The sequence below is a fragment of the Thunnus thynnus genome, chromosome 4 (genome assembly GCF_963924715.1).
Source record: "Thunnus thynnus chromosome 4, fThuThy2.1, whole genome shotgun sequence".
Classification (NCBI taxonomy): domain Eukaryota; kingdom Metazoa; phylum Chordata; class Actinopteri; order Scombriformes; family Scombridae; genus Thunnus; species Thunnus thynnus.
Genome location: NC_089520.1, coordinates 21,918,002 through 21,939,911, shown reverse-complemented (window position 1 = coordinate 21,939,911; position 21,910 = coordinate 21,918,002). Strand labels below are relative to the sequence as shown.

Here is a 21,910-nt window from a genome sequence, read left to right as displayed (position 1 = left end):
TTTCAGTGTCTGTCAGCAAAGCAGGTAAGGGAGAAAGAGCTGAGCACTGCACTAGCCATTACTCCTCTGAGTCACCTGATGAAAGGTCTTGTAACAAGCCTCCACCTCCACTGCTATTATTGCGGCAATTTAAGTCATGGTACTTTCAGATAATAGTTGGCTGTTGGCTCACAGGAGCTTTATCTCCATAAATCAGAAGGACTGCAGTGAGCCGGTATTGAGCTGTTCTAACAACGAGGGAGGTGATCATAAAAAAGTATTTATTTTTGTTATAACTAGTAATCATAGAAGTGTGATTATGGTCTAATAAGATTAAATCACAAGGGAAAGATTCAGTTTGTCCTGTGAACAACCGCCTTCTGAGACACAGCTCACACATGTCAAACATGTGCCTGTGTGTGTGTGTGTGTGTGTGTGTGTGTATGTGTGTTGAGACCAGCCAAAGCCAAGGGAGTGTGTCCTGCAGGGCCTTGAGTGTTTACAGCAGAGTAACATGAGGAGTGGACCAGTTTGTCCCGCCTACACCATAACTCTAAATGCAGAACCACAGCTGTGTTTCCATGTATGAGCGACTGAGGTTAGAGCAAAATAGAGGTGAGAGGGAAAGAGTTGAATGAACCTTGGAAATGAAAATTAAATAAAAGCAAGGCGAGCAATATATTAGATATTGATAAATTACAGGTGAAGAAATTAACCTACTTCTTAGTCAAGGGTTTGAGGCCAATGTAGAGGTCATTCGCTGCTGCCCATGCATGTGTACAGGCTAGTGTGTGTGTGTGTGTGTGTATGTGTGTGTGTGTGTAAAGGGGGGGGGGGGGGAGTACTGCAGGAATTAGGTGATATTGACACGGTTGTTTCAACCCCACCCTTCCAACAATACTAAGATCAATGGACCAGATCAATAGAAGTCATTGACAATAACTGAACTTCTCATGTGATCAGCGAAGGAGAAAATCCACAATTTTTCAGTAGCATGTGTCCCACATGCCCATTCATCAGATTGAAGGTCTTCTCCTATCAAAAAAACAAGCCTACACACACACACAGATAAGAACATACACACATGTTCATATTCATGCAAACACACACACACACACACACACACACACACAGCAGGGGGAAACAGGCTCTTCTCTGACACTGCATGATTGGTCACTTTTTCCCTCTCTCTCCCTTCCTGCTGAAATAGTTTTAACAAAAGAGAGGGAGAAGGAGGGGGAGGGGTGGCGCGGTTGGGGGAGGGGATGTGTGTGCTGCTCTGTTGTCACTAGGCGAGGGAGCAGGAGGGGGAGGGAGAAGGGAGCTGGAGGGCGAGCGAGTGAGTGTAGAGGAGAAAGATAGGGTCCCAGAAGAGAGTGCAAGCCTCACACACACTTACACACACACACACACACACACACATACACACGTCGGCTCCCCTGTTGTACTTTGTGGAATAGCAGATTACTTTCCAAATTGAACAACTCATCGAGCAAATACAGGCATGATCAGGTCAGTAAGCATTTAATCACTTGTTGATAAAAATGTTGTTTTTCTATGTTTTCAGCAGTAATGACAATGTTCCTGCTGCTTCTTGTACATTCCTGTCCTTTTCAATGTTCTTTATTCTCTCTTTCTTGTGTTAAATGCCCTTGTCTATGTTTTCCTTCTCCTTACTCCTGTGTATATGCTATAGTTTCTTTTCTTTATATATATATATATATATATATATATATATATATATATATATATGAATGGCATTCTCACTAGTTTGTCCTGTATATGTCAACCCAGGCGGGGGCTGTTACAAGCCTGTGCACTCACTCACATAACACTCGTTATGCATTTTTTTAAAACAGCATAGCTTTCTCACTCTGGAGAAAGTGCAAAGTTCTCTTTGCTGTTATGGTTTGCAGTGTTTGTGTGGTAACACGGGTGGCTTCAAAGAAGTAGAAACTTGTCTCACTGGCCGTGCGGTTTTGTGGTCAGAGGGGAAAAGCCCCCTTCTCTGTCAGGGCATTTAGCATTCAAACTCTCTGGATCCGTCTCTCACACACATGTGCACACACACAAACACACAGAAATGTAGAGAGCATGTTGAACTCAATATCAATCAATATCAGTTTCGTACTGCAAGTATTTCCCTTTTTAATACCAATACTGAACTTTAAATGTAATTAATGCAAAAAATAAGCAAAATTTAACTAACCGTGTATCATACATTTATGTATTCTCAGGAATTTCTCATTTTTTTCTGGCTTTGTCTGGCTTTGAGTGACCACAGCAATCAAAATAAACATCCTAGTCATACTCATGGTGTCTGTTGGCTCTGATATTGGCATGTGCGCTCTTCAGGTGGCAGTGTGTCGGAGCGGTGTTGAAGTGGGAGATGAACCATGGAGGGCTGCAGGAGGCCAGTCACTAGCCGAGCCAGCGGTCGTGCAACCAGCAGCAGCAGCAGGAGAAGCAGTAGCCCAGAGAGGCCCCACAGCATGCAGCTGCGCCCTCACTAGCACCCAAGTGGATCCAGTCCTTTCCTCTTCACCTGGGGCCAGGGCTGCAGAATGCTCAGTCCTGTCACCCCATACAGTAAGTCTGCACTGCTTTTATTTTTACACGTGCGTACCCTGCCTGCTGCCCCTGCTTAGCTCTATATGTTGTGTGGGCATGTCCAGTGAAGGGGGTCTGTTCAGCCTGTTGTACGTGAACAATGTGACCCAGCTTGGTCTGAGTCTGTTTTTCTGTACATCTCCTTTTTTTTGGCTCCTCTTTTGTCCAGGATTTAATCTCCTGCGGCTGTAGAGAGGGAAGCAAGGGGCTGGGGTGGGGGGGTGGGGGTCTCTGAGAAGTCATGTTGAGAAGGCAGATACGCTAATGGATTTAACAGCTGAGTCTCCGGGCTTTGCATTGAGGAATTTCACAGAAACTGTTCAGCCGCTGTTTTTTCAGCCCCTCCATGTGAATATAGTATAACAGTTTGACCTAAAGCACCTACAGTGCCACCGTCCTTCCTACAGAGCAACATGAGCAGTTAATATAGACTGTATTCTGAGCTTTTGCTAAAGAATGGAAGAAATATAATGTTTATATAAAACTGACAGCACCAGCATACTCAGAAGCTCTGGCGAGGTGGAAAAGAGCTGACATTTTGATACAAAAACACATTTATCAAGATGTTTTGTGTTGAAACACCAATTCTGCACAATTAATAAAAATGCAGTCTGGATGAACTGTTCTTCTCTCTGAAGTCAGTCCTGCAAGCTGAAAAGCCAAACTCCTAATAAGTGTTGAGTGTTATCACAGTTGACAGATATATTTTCTATATTTGCAACAGCAGTATGTAGAAGCAGATTAAATCACATTAATCTCACTGACACATCACAGAATGGTCCATGTATTTATGCTAATCATGGGAGGTTGCTACCCAGGCTGATGATGAATATGCTTATATTGATTGACTGGGCTATTGATTAGGCCAAGCTTTAACAGGATTACGACGCTAACCTGATTGGAATAATGCAACAGGGATTTACTTCCATTTTACTACATGTATTTTGTATTCCATAGAGTAACACAGAGGTGGATGTTGACAATTTCTTGGAGTATTTCAGGGAAGACACAAGTTTCACTAACGTACGTCTGTCACATTCCTCCCTCAAAAAGACTCGCAGTGTCTTGTTAGATTTCTTCCCACAGGGACCTCGACTAAACTCACTCATGCTCGCATTTATTTTAACAATCTCACAGATTTACAGGTTTCTTTCCAATCTACACACACAAACAAGTAAACATGCTATCACAATCATCCAACCCTCATTATGGGCTCTGTCTATAATGATGTGACATGAAGGTAGTGATGAGCAGTTTTAGCCCTTTTTAGTTGCCAGTTACCAGGGAGAAGTGACAGAAATACAGAACAGACAGAAATATGCTTGCGCATTTTTTTCGTTAGATTTATAAAGCTGTGTGTACGCATGTTTTACAAATCTCAGTCATGGAGGACAATTAGCCATAAATGAATGAGGACACACCCTGAACCTGCTCCACCAGTCTTTACACCTGTCAATGAAACAAACAGGAAATAAAAAGTGCCGTTTCACTAATTTTATTACACCGGCGAGGTTCTTCAACAGTCAGAACAGTCAATACGTGTGACCATTACACGTGGCCATGCGGCTGTTATGCCATCCATATCATTAATTCATCACATGAACCATCTTCAGCAGTGATATCTCAAAAATGTAATCTTTGTAGTGCTCATATCTAAACCAACTAACAGCAAAATAAAATGCAGAATGATAAAATTAATCACACAAAAGTAATTAATCAATGTTACCTTAATAAATGCACCTTTGATTGGCATTTTACAAATCTCTGTGTAAAAAAAAAACAATCACACAATCAGTGCAGCTGGTTATCAACCTAAACAAACGATGCTTTCTCTCACCTTATATTTAATCTCCACCTCATCACATCACCCTCAGATCGCTGACAAAAACATGTGTACGCCTGGTCTGAAGAATATGTGACGTGCACACATTCTGTTTTTATAAATACAAGTTTATGTGCAGCTTTTGGTTAGTTTATGGTGTTTGTGTGTACGTATCATTTATACATGTGGCCTCTGGTGTCAACAGCTTCTCATTAGTCCTCTAACACACACACACACACACACACACACCAGTCCACTACAGTAATCATGCAAGCTTGTTAAGCAAATTGTTGCACACCTCAGATCCTCATTAGGTGTCGTGGTAAAGACCTGTGCTGGTGGCAAAATGACAGAGACAGAGAAAGAGCAAAGTGAAGGGCAGATGGAGAAGACATGAGGAGGGGACTGGTCAGCTGCAGCCTGATATATGAGTGGACACAATAAGCAAAGAGGGGGCCAGGCCAGCCTCTGCCACATGTGTGTGTGCGAGCTAAGGGAGTGGGGGAGGGGAAAAACTGACCACACAGGCTTGGACACAGTCCTGTCTTTACTGAGAGAAGGAGGGAGGCTCAAGGAAGTAAAGGAAGACTTTGGAGTGTGAAAGAAATCAGAGTGAAAGAGAAATGAAAAATGAAATAAAAGGAAAAGGAGGGGCAATATTATTTAAAGTGAACTAGTTTCTCAGTAGTGCTTAGAAATAAAACTGTGTGATTGGTATCGGTTTGAGTGGAAAAATCCTATTCTGACTTATATCGTCATGTGATTTGCAATTAGAAGTGACTTGTAGGTTAGAGATGTGTAAAAGTTGAATCAGATATGGTACAGTAGTTGATTGACAGCTGACAGCAGAGTGGCCTGGTGGACTGTGCAGGCCACGAGAAAAGGGGGAAGGGGAAAGAGGAGGGAGAGGGAGGGTTTTCTCCTCAGTGGATCCTTCTTCACACTCTTCATTTTAGACTATGGTCACTGCTTACATAACAATCAAACCCTCATTTACTCTGTAAGTGAGGAGGACAGAGATAGTGGTGCGGTGTGGTGTGTGTGTGTGTGTGTTCACAACAGTGTGTCTTGACACGCTCCATGTATATTCATATCCCATTGCTCCTCTTGATGTGTTCTGTATTGATCTTGCCAGCAGTGTGAATTAACTCTAACTAATACAAATCACCCAATAATGTGCAAATAGCTGATAGGGTCATTTATCAACACTGTAAGCAAGCATGTTCTTCTCTTTACCTTCTTTTACCCCGGGAGTGGGCAGTGTGTGTCGAGCGTATGTAGAGGATATGTGCTTTGTAAATAGATCTCAGGTTAGATTCCTGGCATACCAGCAGCCTGACTCATCCGATAGATGACCAAGAGTCTCTCTGTCTGTTGGCCAGCTGAGGCTAAACACTACACCAAAACCACAACATAGGATTATACTCTGCTTTGAGCCTGTGTGTGTGCATCTTGTGTGTGTGCGTGTGTCTGTCTGTCCTCAGGAAATGTAAAGTTTTTGTTTATTGTGAGTGGGGTAAAAAGCACTAACAGAGAACCTTTCAGCTCCAGAGGGGTGATTTTCTTCCACTCCTCATCCAACCAGCCAGCCACCTCAAATGCTTCACAACCCCCCAAATCCCATTCCAGTTAGCCCCTTCCCCCACATGTACTTTCATCTAATTAACCCCTAATTACTCATACTGACCATGCAGTGGACCACGAGTCAAAGTAGCCCCCACTGACGCAGAGCAAACATTCATGACTTGCATAATTGTGTTTCCTTAAAAGAGAAAATCATGTGGGGAGGCAAGTGAGAGAGTTACCAGATTTTTGCTAAATATCCTACTGATGATTTTTTTCATTAAGAAAGAAAGGTTAGACCTCGGAAACTGGTTTTAGTGGAGGCTGTTGAGGTCTGGACAGAGATGTGGAAGGGTTACTCTCAGTCCATCTCTTTATTGAATCGATTGGGCTGCTGTTTACAAGCACCCTACTCCCTGCTTTTCACACTGGTGCACTCACACACGTACTGCATATAATTTTGCTGGCTGGTGGACCCTGAGGCCATGCGACATCCATGTATAGGTGTCCACAGACAGATTAGGGGACAGGGGATTTACCACAGCGCTGTAATTTTACTTCACTTCCTGCCCTGGTCAAATTGCAGGAGACTCACATGTGTTGGGAAACTCGAGGCTGATTTATACTTTTGCATTTAAGTGTCATGGTAGCTACACTGTAGGTGACTGTGGTGGGTTTTTTTTTTTTGCTTTCCCAGAGGGCTTTGCTGTTGCTTTCATGCACCTCTTCAATTATGTAACCACATGTAGTGTCTATGCAGGATTGGTCTACTTCAGATGTTTGTATTTCCTTCTAACCTCCCTCTGCGTGATCCCCTCCTCCTGCCTCAACACGTTCAGTCGTCTTCCAGTCCATCTCCTCTTCTCATGTAATCTTGCTTTTATCGATACTGCAACACATATTAGCTCTTTTTAATCTAACAGAGCCATTTGTAGTGCAGATACTATCTTCATCATGGCTATAAAATAAATTAGATAATACTACTGTAATAAAGGGCACTGCATATAACCAGAACTGTAAATCTTACAATACTGTAGGTTCCTACTGTGTTACTACAGTGACCCTCAATATTTAAATATTCAGGCTTTACTCATAACATAATGCACAAAAGTTCTCTCTTTTAGTTAGTAATTCTGGGTAGAGCTTAAAGCAAAAGTCTGAACAGAGAACTGAGGCTGATTTATACATCACTAACACCAACATGTAGGTACAAATGCGGTTTCAAGGAATTAAGTGCGACCACAACCTCTGTTCCCCATCAATGATGAAATTTTTACAGCCCCCTTTCAAGCCTACAGGGGTTGATCAGGGATGTTTGATACTCACATGTTAGATCTTAGGTGGACTATCACTGAAGTCAGGTTTGACAGTAACACAAAATTGATTGATCTTCAGCTGCTCATTCTTTGGGAAAGAATGAGCAGGTGCTCAAGCCTAACTGGGTTCAGCCACAAACACGCACACGGTTACACACATCATCATCATCACATACTCCTGGGGTGTCATTATTTACTCCTCAAGAGATAAGTGGCATTTGTGCCGCAGGAGCATGTTTTTTAATGTAGAAACTGTCATCAAGACAACTCATTACAACAATAACTTAGAGCTCCAGCTTTAGAACTAAACCACAGAAAAGTGGTGCAAACTACCCAGATAAATCCTGGTGTGTACAACAATTAAATGAACATGACTGAGTGAACAATCATGGTGAAATTAATATAAATCCTAAATACTAATATATGAAGAGGTTGGGGAGATGGAGGGAGAAATGTTGGATCCCCAGAAACTTGCAACTACCTTGTAGAAGCCATGGAAAGTCATGATTTAGGGGGATGTGAGGAAAAATGACTTTAAATTTCTTTCATGCTTGTCTGGACTAACATCAAAGTCCTTTAAAATTAATACAGTTTGAGGGTCTTTAAATTCATGGTGCACCAAACATTAGAAGTGACACCATTTTTACGGCTGTCCTACAACAATAAACAGGTATTACAGAATAACTACAAAGAGGCACAAAGTGTGTTTTAGTTCACAACTGCTGATATCAAACTGACCTAAATGCTGTTTTCTATTTCTCTGGTTTTCTCGTCCCTGTGAACTTTCCATTTATCTGCCTATTGATGTGCTCACACTAGCCAAACTGCTGCAGTACGCACCCAGAGGAAACACTGGTGCTGTACAGCAGTATGATAATCACAATGATTAAGGGAAGCTTTAACAGTACCAAGCCGGCTTACTTCTCATCTTTGTCTCCTGGTAAGCCAAGCATGGCTGAGAATGGAGGGGTGTTTCCAAGTCCCAAGCCAACGTGAGATGCTAGATTAGGGTTAGGGGCTCCCTCACTCATCCCTCCTAATACCCAAACCCCCAAAACCCTAATATCCTCACTTTAACACAGATGTCTGATGCTACAGCACATATAAACAGTAAGAGGTTTCAATCAGTCACAGAAATTCACATGTCCAGGAAAATTGTTATACCTTACAAATATGTCCTATTAAGTATGCCTACTATGTACAGAGTGAAAATATGAAAGAACGTCTGCTCTGGGGAATATTATGCACTAAGAACGTGATGTTGATCAGTCGATTAAAAAAACAATTATGTTTATTAGGAGGTACCTAACTGTAGTTTGCCACTTTTGGGGAGACACTTCAGTAATTTTACTGGTAAGTTCTTAATTATTTGTAGTAATATAAGTATATTTACAACTAGAGTGGTGTCTGTGTATATGAAAGAAAAGTTTTCTTTTTTTTGAAAGTGAGAAATAGCTGGACATTTGATAGTAGAATGATTACTAGCATCAATGCACAAGTTACTTTTGCCTTGACCTTTTTGCAATCACATATCTGTTACTCATAATCCTGAATAATGGCCATTCATTTTTAGACAATCATCATTATTTTGCACTGTAAATATCAAGTAAGATTTCAGTTTTTGTTAAATAGTTACCCCATCTTGGAATAAAGCCTGTATCTAAGTTACGAGCTTATTGTGAAGATGAGGAGTAAGTTCTCCAGTGGTGATGCTTCTTTAATTCTTGTCCATGACTGTCAGATTGCCACCAAGCACTGACAGTGCCATAAGCCTTGTAACCTCTAATCCTTCATTAGTCTGGTTTACTCAGTCTGGTCCTTAACCCATGCAGACCCTCCGGTTCACTCTTCCATCGTTTGATCTCAGAGTGATCCATTCGATCAGTTTTCACATTCCTCTGCTGAATTTTGATGAGGATTTTAGTCACAGTAGATTACTGTGGTCGAATATGTCTTGTATAGATTATAGACCATCTGGTGAAGACGGGGTGAGAGGAGTAGATTGAAAGCAAAGCAGCAAACGATTGGCTCAGGCTCATGCCTGCAATCAGCATGACCAGTGAGTATCAGTCTGATGACCATGTATGTGTCTCTGCATGCGTGATGCCTGGATTTGAATGTGTGTGAACACTGTCACAAGGCAACTGGATTTAAAAAATATAATTCTTTACTTATTGATGGGATTTTTGTGCACACTACTGATAGATTAATGTTCCAATATCTCAGTCTTGTTTTTACAACCAGCAGGGCAGCCTTGTTTTGACAGATCCAAATGATGTTATCATCCAATAAAGTCAAAGTATGTACTTTAAATAATTCCAGTCTAATTTATCACGTAATGAATTTAGATACTCTGACTGAGATATCAGAGAAGACCTCCACAATTGATGTAACATGTGACCTCCCTTCTCTGTAGCTCACATTACAAACAACAAATATAAAACTAAAGTTATTGCTGTCTTTATTTGCACCGTTAATCCAGTTTTAATTTAACTGTAAGAACACTTGTTCATAGGAAATTCTCTGCTCTTCAGTAAGTTATGAGTAAAATTTTTAAACACAAAACAGCACAGCAATTAGTAAGTACTTTGTCTACTGAACACTGCTGCAAAAAGATTTTCCTCAACCGGGTTCTCAACACTAGCTGCAAAATACAATTCAAGTTCAATCAGCTTGCAAGTTGACTTAAGCTGTAGTCTGCGTTGGAAGCCCATATGATTCTCCTTTTTTGTATTCATTTCCATTTCCTGTTTTAGAATAAGTGTTTTTAACAATTAGACAAATGTTTCGGTGATATCCTTCAAGCACTGAATTGTGAATGATACTTTTGGAGGTATACACAGCAATCAGTTTACCTAAGATCAATCTTTTCCGTATGTACTTCTACAAGTGAAAACATGTACTGTACATACACATTTCTCTCTTTACACACTCACACCTTTGTTGCTAGCAGACTGCCTTTTGTTTGATCAGTAATATTAATTAATTATAGTTAACATTTCTAATCGAAAATAATGGTCCTTAGGTAAACAAAATAGTTGCCAATTATTTGGTTGGAAATCCACCAAGCCAGTGTTATATCTTGCTTACCTCCAATTCTTACATTTTTTCCATGTGTATTTATATAATGGAGGAATATCAAAACATGGATGTCAACAGCACAGTACAAAACCCACCCACCTATATCCCAACACGACTGACGGCGTAAACCTTCACAGCGAAGTGAAAATCAACTGTTTGATCAAGTGATCACCAGAAAAGTCAAGGACTAATGTTGAGTAGTGTTGTTAGAGTATGAGGCTTTAATGCCCTACAGAAAATGAGTGGATAAACACTTCCTCTAAGGATGTCATGATGACATCTTCAGAGTGAACATTTAGTTTATTCTTTCAGGTTATCAGAAGAACTTTTAGAGCTCTGATTGATACGAATGACTGAGTCCTTAATTCATTAATGAGAAATGTTAATAACAGTTGTTTCACAGCAGAAGCTCTGGCTTATGGACCCCACTAACCCTTTGGACCCATTCGATAATCCAACCATGATCTGTAGATTTAGTGTGAAAAACAACGATTCACAGTTAAGTATATTTCTGGGTCATGATATAATTTTTATTCTAACCTTAGTGTAAATGATTATCTCTCATATTGTCTCCTGTTGATTTTTTAGGTCTCTACTACTGTGTTTACCTTGGTGTGAATGTATGTTGGCGGGAAAAGTCTTATTTTAGCCCTGTGCCTGTAATACTTTTTGTTCTGGTGTTGGGGCTAGTGCCATGATAGGTCAGAATTCCCTGGAGCATAGGGATTTCTCAGATCCAGGGTGGAGCTTGTGTTGGTTGAGAGCGCTGCTATCCCTGGATTGGATGAGTGGGATTATTGGGCTGAAGGATCATTTAATTTAGGGATCAACATGTGGACCGTTTAGAGGCCCATCTGGTGGTCCTAGTGGACATGTGACACAACCTGGTGTAATCCACATGTAGACAGTTTCAGACCAGACGAGTGAGTGAGCGCGTGTGTGTGGGTTGTGTGTGTGTCTAATGACGAAGAACCCCAACACTTACCACTGCTGCTATTATTTCCTGCTTTGTCCTGATAGAATCCTCAAAAAAAACTTGACCCAATCAACATTTAGATGAACTGAATAAAGGCAATCAATCGATTAGTCTAGCATCAGAACTATTTTGAAAATTAATAAATTGAATCATTTTTCAAACAAACTAACAACCATTCTCTGGTTACAGATTCTCTAATGTGAAGATATACTGTTTTCCCAGTTGCAAATTGAATACTTTTAGGTTTCAGACAAGACATTTGAAGATGTCACTTTGGGCTCTGGAAAGTTTTACTGGGCTTTTCTCACTATTTTCTGTCATTTTACTGAAATAATCAGGAAAATGATTGGCAGATAGAAATAGATATCACTCCTATTGGTGAAACCAAGGCGGTGGCTTCTTCCTCTGTCCAGTGCTGTTGTAGGGAAGCCCCTCTGGTCCAGGCCTGGGGTCAGGACAGTTTAATAATACTCTGCAATGCCTGGAATGTCAGCCTAATACCAGTTCAAAAAGACAAGGCCAGCAAAAGCCAATCAAAGCCCACAACCACTAAACCAGTGGATTACTCTGTTTGTGTAAATGTGCATGTATAATCACACATGGCACGTGAAAACCAGACTTTTTTGACTGCTAAATCAATTGGTACACTTGTATTAGTGTTTGTAAATATACTGGTCCAGTATGAAAAACTACTCTGATCCCCCTCTACACAGAGACCCCACCCTCTGTTCCCCCCTGTCCAGCAGACCCCTGAGGTTTGGGCCGAATTAGATCACACGCTTGGTGGGGGTGGCTTTGTCGACTAAGAGACTCACAGAGAGACAACAATGGCCCCAATGTGAGAGAGGCAAAGGCAGAGGGCAGTGCGCAGGCTGATAGAGGCTTATCGCCGTGGAGACCAGGCTGGGGGCTATGTTGGCAGCTTGGCTCCACATAAAGATTAGAACTGTTGTCCCCTGCCTGGATGAGACTGTGTAGAAGAGCACAGGCTAAGCATTGACATGATTCTGGAAAAGGCTAAGCTAAGCAAGGTGATTATGAGGGCAGATATTCGTAAAGCCAGACTCTTAGCTTCCTGCTGAGTTTTGGAAGGCAGAGAAAGAGATGTCCAACCTTCATCTGATCTGGATACTGTATCATTTTATGATCATGTGAACTAACTATTTTGGTCTTGTTTCTGACAGGTCTGTTGAAGATGCACTGGTCTCCGGAGCACACCGCCCCCTTATCTCAGTGGCCTGAGCAGCACCTAGATGTCACCTCTACAACCTCACCCCCGACTGCCCACAAACACGACCCCTATGCTACAGCTGCTCGCCGCGGCTATGCCCCTGCAGGTTACCCTTGGGCCAGTGATGACATATCAGCCCTTACTGCTTCTTCTCTGCTCAAACGCTATGCTGAGAAGTACTCAGGCCTGGAGCTGTCCTATGAACGCCCCGCTACAGGGGCCTACGCAGAGCCTGGAACTTTCCTAAAAACTGAAGCTGAGCCCTGGGCTCTGAGTCAGGGCATAGAGTGTTATCCTGGACTGGAAGCATTAACTGGCACCAAGGTGGGCTCTGCATCTGTGGGCATCCCAGCTACAGGAAGTGTGACAGTAGTGAGCAGTAACTTGGCCTCTGATCCAGGCTACAGCGGTGCCGGCTCCTGCAGTGCCCCGTCATCTCAGGAATATCCTCCTGCCTACAACAGCACCTACCTGTCCTCAGGATACTGCCCTCAGCCTGGCACAGCACTTCCCCCTGCCCCTCTACACTCTTTGCAGGCTGGACCCACTCTAGTGCCCAGCTATAGCGCCAGCACTCCTGTCTACAACTACCCTCCAGGGTGCTACCCTCAAACCAGCTTGTCCTCTGGATATAGCCACCCCAGTGCCTCCTACCTACCATCTGGGATTAGTGCCCCTACTCCTCTGGCCCCTAGGCCCACTATGGTGGGGGGAGGTTACAGCTACCCATCTCACAGCCTGGGAGGGAGCTCCGAGGCAGGGGCGCCACTGAAACGCAAGGCCTTTGAGATGGCAGAGGAAGGACAAGAGGGAGTCGAGGTGGAGGGATCACGCTACAGAAAGTATGGCAACGGCCATGGAAACTGTCACAGCAAAAGTCATGGCAACGGGCACGGCAATGGCTACGATATGAGTGGCTCAGCCTCAGACCCACAGGCCTACAAACCTGGAAAGCCCCTGATGTCGCCCCCTTATGGCGGAACAGGGGACTACAGCCCACCATCAGGCCTAGCGGGAGAAAGCGGGGAGCACAACTTTCCTCAGCAGCAGAGAATGTCTATGAAGATACCTGCATCGCACACACGATCTGAGGACCCCACTGGAGGGCGCTGACAGCCCTGGTCGGCTTTTGAGAAGGTTCCCTCACTCTCCCAAACCAGCCAGGGTTCTTAATGCAGATAAACTTGGGAATTAACATTGGATTTGTCAATGAAAGGTTTAATATCACTAGCAAACACAAGAGGGCACAAGTGGAATTTCTTGAGCATCTGTAACATTTTCATTATTCATGTTTTTCCAAAGATTCACAGGGGTGTTTTGCCCTGTAAGGTTGAGGTAAGTCTTAGGAGTGAGGTTAAGGCATTCTCTACATAGATAGCGTTAAGACAGTCTAAATGTATGAGTGTCTGTTTCTCTCAGGATCCTATTTATTTCCTTTCTGCTGTGGCAGCAGCACTGCAATGTTGCTGTTTTAGAAGTTGGTGTAATTATTTGTGGCCACTATGTATGTAAAAGGCCTTTGACTGCAATATATTCTACCACACCACAAAAATCATTTTCTGACCAAAAAGTAAGGAGAGCAATAACTAAAATGGTAAGATTGCCATACTACTTCAGCACAATCACTGCTACTTTACACAGCTGATTCAAGGCTTGCTGTGCCACTCGGCCTTGAGAAATGAATGTTTCCCTGCTCACCCCTTGCTTTCCCCCTATCTTTACTTATTCTCGACTTTATTCAGTTAAACCCCTTTTTTCTCTTGTTCTGTATCTAATTTCTATCCTGGAGACCTGCCTCTTGTTCTCAACCTTTTTTTCAATGCTGAGCTACTTATGATTGTGTCCAGTTTATACATACAAAGCTGCTTATCAAATGATTACATAGTATACATGAAGCCGCCCTTTAAATAGTTTTGATGTAAAGAAAGAGTGGGGAAATAATCTAAGATTTTATGTTCATTTTAAAAATTTATTTAGCATTCACAAAGTGACAGTATACATAGTGCATAGTATATGCAGATCATCTTCAAAGCGTGTTGTTTACATGCAGATTTTCAACTGCTAATCCTACAACTAACAGGTGTATTTTCTAAAGAATCTGAGAATAATGTAATATTTGGTCTAGCTTATGCCTTGTCAAAAAACAGACAACCATTCTAAAGTCTGTATACAGCTAAATTTCACTCTGAGCAAACAGTTCAAAGGGACGTAAACCTGTTTGTTGCCTGCATTTGGATGCACAGCCCAGACTGAGAAGAATACAGGTTGCAGTAAGGACATACTGTATGAGTCTGAGCGAGTGCCTCTGAACATTTCTGCTCAACATTACATTCTTTATGAAGATCTACCTGCTTGTCTGCTAGGATTTACTTTTTACTTTTTGATATGCATTCTCTTTACTTTTGCCTCTCAAAAGGATGATTTATAGTCGTGTTATTGAATACTCAGGAAGAATATTGTTACCTCAGAATGATAAAATAAGAATGTATGTTATTACCTTAGGGTGTTTGTAGGGAGCTTTATGGAGCAAGATGAAAACGGAGCCGTGGCTTTGTTTAAGCGCGAAATATACTCTGAACACTTCAGGGAAACGATGAACTTACAAGGCCTTTGATACTAACAGTGAAAACACACATACACACACATGCATGCGCGCACACACACACACACACACACACACACACACACACACACACACACACACAATCCACACTGCTTCTTAGCTCTGGGAAATTAAACTTGAGGTTTTTGTACCAAGGCCTGAAATGTTGAATGTAATTCAGATATTTTTTTTAAAAGGACAATACATGCCATAATGTACATCAATGATGTTTTTAGATATATGAAACATATTTTCTTCATGTATAGATGTAATTCTCTTATAGGTTTTGGTGGAGAAATGAATGACATGTTAAGTGTTAGTGTACGTACTGTAGTTAGCAGTGGGGAAACGGTTTTATGGACAAACTGTCAAAACAAAGCACTCCTGACGAACCACCTTTGACATATCAAGATAAACACATGCTGCAGTATACGCTCTATAATAGGTATGTTTATTAAATGTCTTAATAAAGTGTTCCATTTCTACTTCCCACACCAGTATTTTAAAACCGCTTGACACAGTGTCGCCAGTCAATCAGCTTGATTTTAGTTCTAACAGAAATTGGCACCATGACGTTAATTGTGACAAATATTAACAAAGTATGTGCACTGTCAGGAAATATGTACAGTTACAACCCACTGAGTTGTAGCTTTGTTGCTCCATTATGCCATCTCTTCAGAATTTGTGCCATATTATTAGTTTTGCAAATGAACCAAAACCAAACTCCTATCTAAAGGCATGCTCTCGGAGTGGATCCCCTTTTATAGTAAGATTTAGGCTGAAATGGTGCCTCAGATTTAGTCTGAGATCCAGTGTGATGAAAAGGTATTTTACTGCCTGTTTTGGAAAAGTAAGCACATTCATAAAATTAAACTTACTCAGATTGTGGTTGAGTGTGGAAAAAAATATCCTAATCACGCAAAAATTAGCTTCAAATTATACTGAAGAAAAAATACAGATAATTAAAAAGGTGTTAAGAAAATAATAATGTATTCTTACCCCCAGATTTTAAAAGTATTTAAGCGCTTAGCTACATAAATTGAATGCTCTTCAATGTCACACAAAGAATGTGCTCTGTACTGATCTACACACAGTCTACAGTATTTGCTGTCTCTTGGTGTTACTCTGATTCATTGAAGTTAAGTGGAACTGAATTTGTCCAGCAGATAGAAAATTGGATTTCAGTGTTATCTTTGTAATTCAATTGTACTTTTGTTGTATCTTGTACATTCTCTGTAACCATTTCTACCTCATTTTGAAGACATTGTACATGGAAATATTTATTTCATGTAATTTCACATGCCAGTTAAGGAGCAATGTTTCTAATTCTTGACCTGTTATAGTCTACCTCACTAAAGACTGTTGTGTCATGGAAATGAAGATATCATACCAAAAAAATCTGACTTTGTCTTTTTGTCTGTGGAATTCAAAAATGTTTGAGGTTTGAGTGTTGCTATCTTTCACTAAAATGTAACATGATGAGAACCGCTGGTGTTTTATCCTTACAAATATACTGATCAAGTCCAATTTCATATCGAAGCAAGATATGTCTGCAGGGTACTTGACAAAAATTAAATGAATATAAATACAGCTCTTCTCTCTGCCCTACCCAATATTATAACATCAACTGGACACTGATAAAACTGTTTGCCACACTCCATATTTCCTGTAGACAGAGATCTTATTTTGTTTCTAGTTGGACTATGCTCCACAATGTCTATTCGCTCTGCTCCACTCAACCAGTGATAATCTTGAGATATGGTTTTTGATGGCTAATTTAAAATCTTGGCAATACTTTATTTTACCTGTCCATATATTCATGAAAAATTCCTAATAATTTTCTAGAAGTTTCCTGGGGAAAAAAACACGTAATGTGGCACTTTTTATGTAGAACTGTCCCACTTCCAATTAATTAACCTAGAGTCTTTTACTCAGTGCACAGCAGGTTGGCTAAACATGCAAAAATGTACAAGTTGTCTAAAGACAAGAATACAATTCAATATATAAGAAGAGTAAAGTTAAATACAATACATGAATGATTCTACATTTTTATTTGGGTGGAAAATACTCTGGAAATGAACAACTGCTTTTAAACTCAACTAACTTGAATACCAGCCCTCAGTAATAAGAGACCAGTAAAGTAAAGTGTTATCCATATCTTTATTCCTCTTGTGAATAAACTGTAATTTTGGTAAATTCAATTTTTTTAATCCAAGTTGTAAAATTGGTAAGGAACAACAGGTCGATTTGTGTTGTGTAAAGACCTCATAAGGGGCTCAAGAGAGTGTTGGATAAAAAGACAGGAAGAGAGGAGTGGATCCTGACCCTCTTCCACTGGACACCCCCCTATCCAGAGCTGTATTGTCTGGAGGGCAGAGGGCATGCGGTGGCGTGTGACAGATGTCTAAAACTTTTGTCCTTTCATCCACAGTGACTCTAACCCTGCTGCAACATCAAGGCATTTCACAGCAAAACCCTCTTCACCCAAAACGGTTTTACATAAAACTTGTCTTTAACTATAATCCTCATCACCCTCCTAAAGTCTCTGCATCTTAAACAAACCTCAAACCACACAGTATTCATGACAGCAAGCATTTAACCAGCCATCTTCATATAAAACTTTCACTAAGCCTCTATTACCATCTATTAACCTCATATCAGCAGCCTCTCAGATCCAGGTTCAGTTCTCTTTATCAGCAATCAGCTCAGTTGGTTTGATCTTTTTAATGTTAATGTATTTTTTAACCTGTGAGATGCATATGGTCCTTTGCCAAAGTGCTGTGTCTCTGTCTCTCTAACAATCGTAACAATTTCTTCTCCAATCCACAAGTTAAAGTCCCACTGCAGCAGCTGCAGCAATGTGAGATAACAAATATAACAGTGACACCTACAGGGTATTATTATGAATTACCTCAGGTGTTCATGACAATGAATAACTGTGAGAATTAAGATGTGTAATGATGGACAACTAATAAAAACAGTATTATAAAGTTAGTTATAAAATATAATGAAAACAGAAATAAACAGGAATGCATTAGCATTTATCATGGACCTTCTGATAGAGTATAAATACATTTTGTTTGTCAGCACTGATGTTGTTATAGCAAATTAAACGCAAATTAACAAAACATGACTGCAGGGAAACTTAAATCTTGTAGGCTTCCAGGCTCAGTTTTTGTTTTTTCAGTTTTCTGGGTTTAGGTCCACTTTTATAAGGTTCTTGCTCTCCAAAGGTAGGCACAGTTTGTACTGTGTTTGTACAAAAAAGTATAGGGACAAAAAGGCATAACACAATTGGTAGCTACTAAATATACTGTTCCTAAACCTGAATGGGCTGAATGTTCATTGATTAAGCCCAGAGTGTCACTCTGATGTTTCAGGATCTTACCCAGTGGAGATACTGTACTGTTGCTAGCTGGTCTGGAGAGCTTGTCCCTCTGGCCAATGGGAAACTTCAGTGTGTCCTGGACTGGGGTGGATGGTACCGCAAAGTCTGAAAATGGCACAATTTGGCACATTTTTTATCTTGTCTTCTTCAGTTAAATATAGACAAACTTATTGTGGTGAAAGATGTATAGCTTCTGTAACCAGTAAAAGTCAGCAATTTTACTCAAGTAAAAGTATTAAATTATTATCAGCAAAATTAGAATATCAAAAGTAAAAATAGTCATATGCAGACAGAGTGTGTATGTATTACTTTGTTGGGTATATGGCTGCAACTAACGATTACTTTTGTTATTGATTAATCTGCTGATTATTTTCTCCATTATTTAATCATCTTTTGGTCTATAAAATGTCATTAAAAGTGAAATTTCATGTCCTATATGAACAAAACATTCTTTTTGTTCATATATGACAAACAAAAGCATCAAATAGTCACATTTGACAGTGAAATCTTTACTGGAGAAATAACTGAAACAATTATCAAAATAACTGAGATCAATTTTATGACAATCAATTAATTGTTTCAGCTCTAATTGGGTATTACCACTAATTTTTTAGTTTAATTTAATGATACGTGACATTTCATATGTTTTGTTCCTATCTTAAGTAACTGCCAAATGTAGTGATGTGAAAAGAACAATATTACCCTCTGAAATTTGGTTGAATAAAGGTATTACAGAGGCATAAAAGTACATGAACCTCAATATTGTACACTCTACTACAGTCCTTGAGTAGTCCTGCAGTATTTAGGCCTATTTTCCACCACGCCTTCTTGTGTGACCAATACTTCACCATTAAATCATTAAGTTACTCTTAGTAATTCATAATTTACTCATTTCTAGGCAGCTATTACGCTATACGGAGCTCTATCTGCAGCTTTGTAGGCAAACACGCCAGACAATAGTGTTAAAATGAAGTGTGCAGGTGTAGCAGACGGACTCACTGCAGAGAGGGGAGCTCTGCATGTTCCCTGAAGCTTAACACCAGGGGCGACCTCGGGACTCCATGGTCTGAACTGGAGGGACCTGCTGTAACAACCACATTTTTGTCAATAATTTGCTATGTAGCAATAAATACATCATTCAGTAATCACACATTTTTACCACAAGAAGTAGTCACCATTTGACATAGTCAATTCAAACAATTCCAGTCCAGTATTTGGTTCAGTCACATCGGGTACCTGATGACTGGGAGACGGTGGAGGCCCGCGAATTTGAAACTGACCACCAGGTGAGCTGTCAGTGAAAGGTAAAGAAATCCGACTTAAATCCATTTAAAGGTAGACTAATTGTTTTAATAATTACTGTTAAATAAGCCTCATTAGACCCTCTAACTGAAACCTGAACAGGTAGCAGCAGCCTGAACGTTTTTTGATGCTAGCTTGGAAGTTAACGAATATTAAGGTGGGTTTTTTAGCCCTCTGGTAGGTCTTACAGGCTAAACAATTAAAAAAGGGCCACCTTAACATTCAGGTTGTAAAGGAAAATTAAAATTTGGTAAAGAAGTAGCCTATAAGGTTATTTTCAATGAAGTAATTTAAAAGATAATATTATATATCATTATAATATCAAATGATTTATTGTGTGCATAATGTTTGGTAGGAGGCAAGTAGAAAGGCTACAAAAACCTGCCTTGGAACTGAAAATATAAGGAAAAAAAGTTGAATTTAAGTAAAACTAACACTAACTTCCCAAGATTTATGGGTTGTTTTTTTTTATGTGTGTGTGTGTGTGTGTGTGTGTGTCCATGTTAAAAAGGTTTTTAGGAGAGATAACGTATGCTTAAAGATCCCCTCCAGACATGTGTAATTACATATAAAAATACTCTGCTTGGAACAATAATGTGTGTCTGAAATGCTTTTCCCACAAAAAAAGTATAATTACCACATTAAAATCCTTAAAATGGCATCTCCTCATTAAAAAATCCAGAATCTATGAATATGCTTATTTTATTCATTTAAAAGCTTTACTGCTGGACACAAGAGGTCTTGTATTTCAGTATTAAGTCCATTCTCAATGTTTGTGCGCTTGAGGGTTCAGGTTTCCACATCACACTTGTGTAAATTGAATATTGGTCCATGATTGGCTTCCAAACTCCTTGTGATGTCACAAATCAAGGTTGTAGGCCCTTAAAATCAGATTTTCAGTGAGCACAGAGAAACTTTGTACTTTCAGCAGATGAATGTGAAAACATTCAACAAGAAGAAAAACATTTTTGAGAGGAGGGGGACTTAAATATCATGAGGTATCCATGTCGGTGAAGCACAATACAAGACAGTATCTCAAAGGGACACAGGAGTAGAGAACCATTAGTTGGAATAACATTTTTCAGCGTACATACCTTAAATTAATTAAGTCCAACAGAAATGAAAATGCATTCTCTGTAAATCGCACACCCTGTGTTCTCCTTTGAGAAAAAAATCACAAACCAAAGGGAAGCATTTACAGTGTATATTTTTTGGTTTCATGAAAGGCCCCCTATCTTTTCATTGATTCATAAGACTACCGTCAGTTCTCCCTAGATGGAGAACATGTTTTCATACTGCTATGGTGGTTGCTATGGACGCTTCTATCGCTTAAACCATGTAGCTTATATGTTTGAATCATTGTCTTTGCATTGTGTAGTTATCTAAGCTATTATGCTTGTGTTACGCTATTTTATGTAACTGTTTGATGATGTTCTTTCAATAAAAAAACATAGATTTTTTTTAATGATATCTTGAACAACATCAACACAAAAACAAGAAAGTGTCCTTAATAACTCAATAATACAATAAGTAAATGTTAAGGCCATCAGTTTTAATTATTTCTGCTTTGATTCTGAGAAATAAAGTGATATCTGAAATAAACAAACATCTAGATCTTGTGCAGTGTAATTAGAAATAAATGTAAATACTGAATCGAAAATACACTGAGGACTTTAGGTTTTGGTTCAGAGGTTCAGATATTAAATATCTAATTGTTAAATAGTTGAAAATTAATTTTATCCATGTTGTACCCATATTTGACAGCGCCCTCAGTGGTTGACTATACTCACATGATAGCTGAGGTCAAGAGCTCTCGCAGACAGAAACTTGACAGTCATGTGATATGGACGCAGGCCAGTAAAAAAGAATAGGCCAAAAAAACCAAGAGCCGTTTTAGAGCCGTTATTGTGAAACTAATACGTTTTGCATTGTGGAGTAACGTCGCTATTGCATATTATGATGTGAGACCGGGTTGAATATCACTATGTGTACTCTTCAATACTAGTGCTAACAACACACTGTCTGTCCCTGGCTTGTAAA

General features: G+C 40.1%; 1 protein-coding gene and 1 long non-coding RNA gene across 3 annotated transcripts in view; one reads left to right on the top strand and one right to left on the bottom strand.

Moving 5' to 3' along the window:
* LOC137181680 (uncharacterized) overlaps nt 1-20,034 on the bottom strand; it is a 31,185-nt gene extending 11,151 nt beyond the window's left edge. For both annotated transcript variants that reach the window (XR_010928170.1, XR_010928171.1), the window contains exons 1-3: nt 19,805-20,034; nt 19,568-19,652; nt 18,569-18,673 (exon numbers count right to left, since the gene is read on the bottom strand). This is a non-coding gene — a long non-coding RNA (uncharacterized lncRNA). The remainder of the gene's footprint in view (nt 1-18,568; nt 18,674-19,567; nt 19,653-19,804) is intronic.
* On the top strand, nt 1,238-16,016 carry si:dkey-195m11.8 (fidgetin-like protein 2). Its single transcript, XM_067587552.1, has 3 exons — nt 1,238-1,491; nt 2,335-2,568; nt 12,532-16,016. The coding sequence occupies exons 2-3, from the start codon at nt 2,544-2,546 to the stop codon at nt 13,689-13,691; spliced, it is 1,185 nt and encodes a 394-aa protein (XP_067443653.1). The 5' UTR covers nt 1,238-1,491; nt 2,335-2,543; the 3' UTR covers nt 13,692-16,016.
* Nucleotides 20,035-21,910: the final 1,876 nt, after the last annotated feature.

Bases quoted from the DNA above. Each gene is read 5' to 3' on its own strand.
- si:dkey-195m11.8 (XM_067587552.1), top strand. From the start codon at position 2,544: ATGCTCAGTCCTGTCACCCCATACA. The intron at 2,569-12,531 runs GTAAGTCTGCAC...TGTTTCTGACAG, and splicing joins CAGTCCTGTCACCCCATACA to GTCTGTTGAAGATGCACTGG.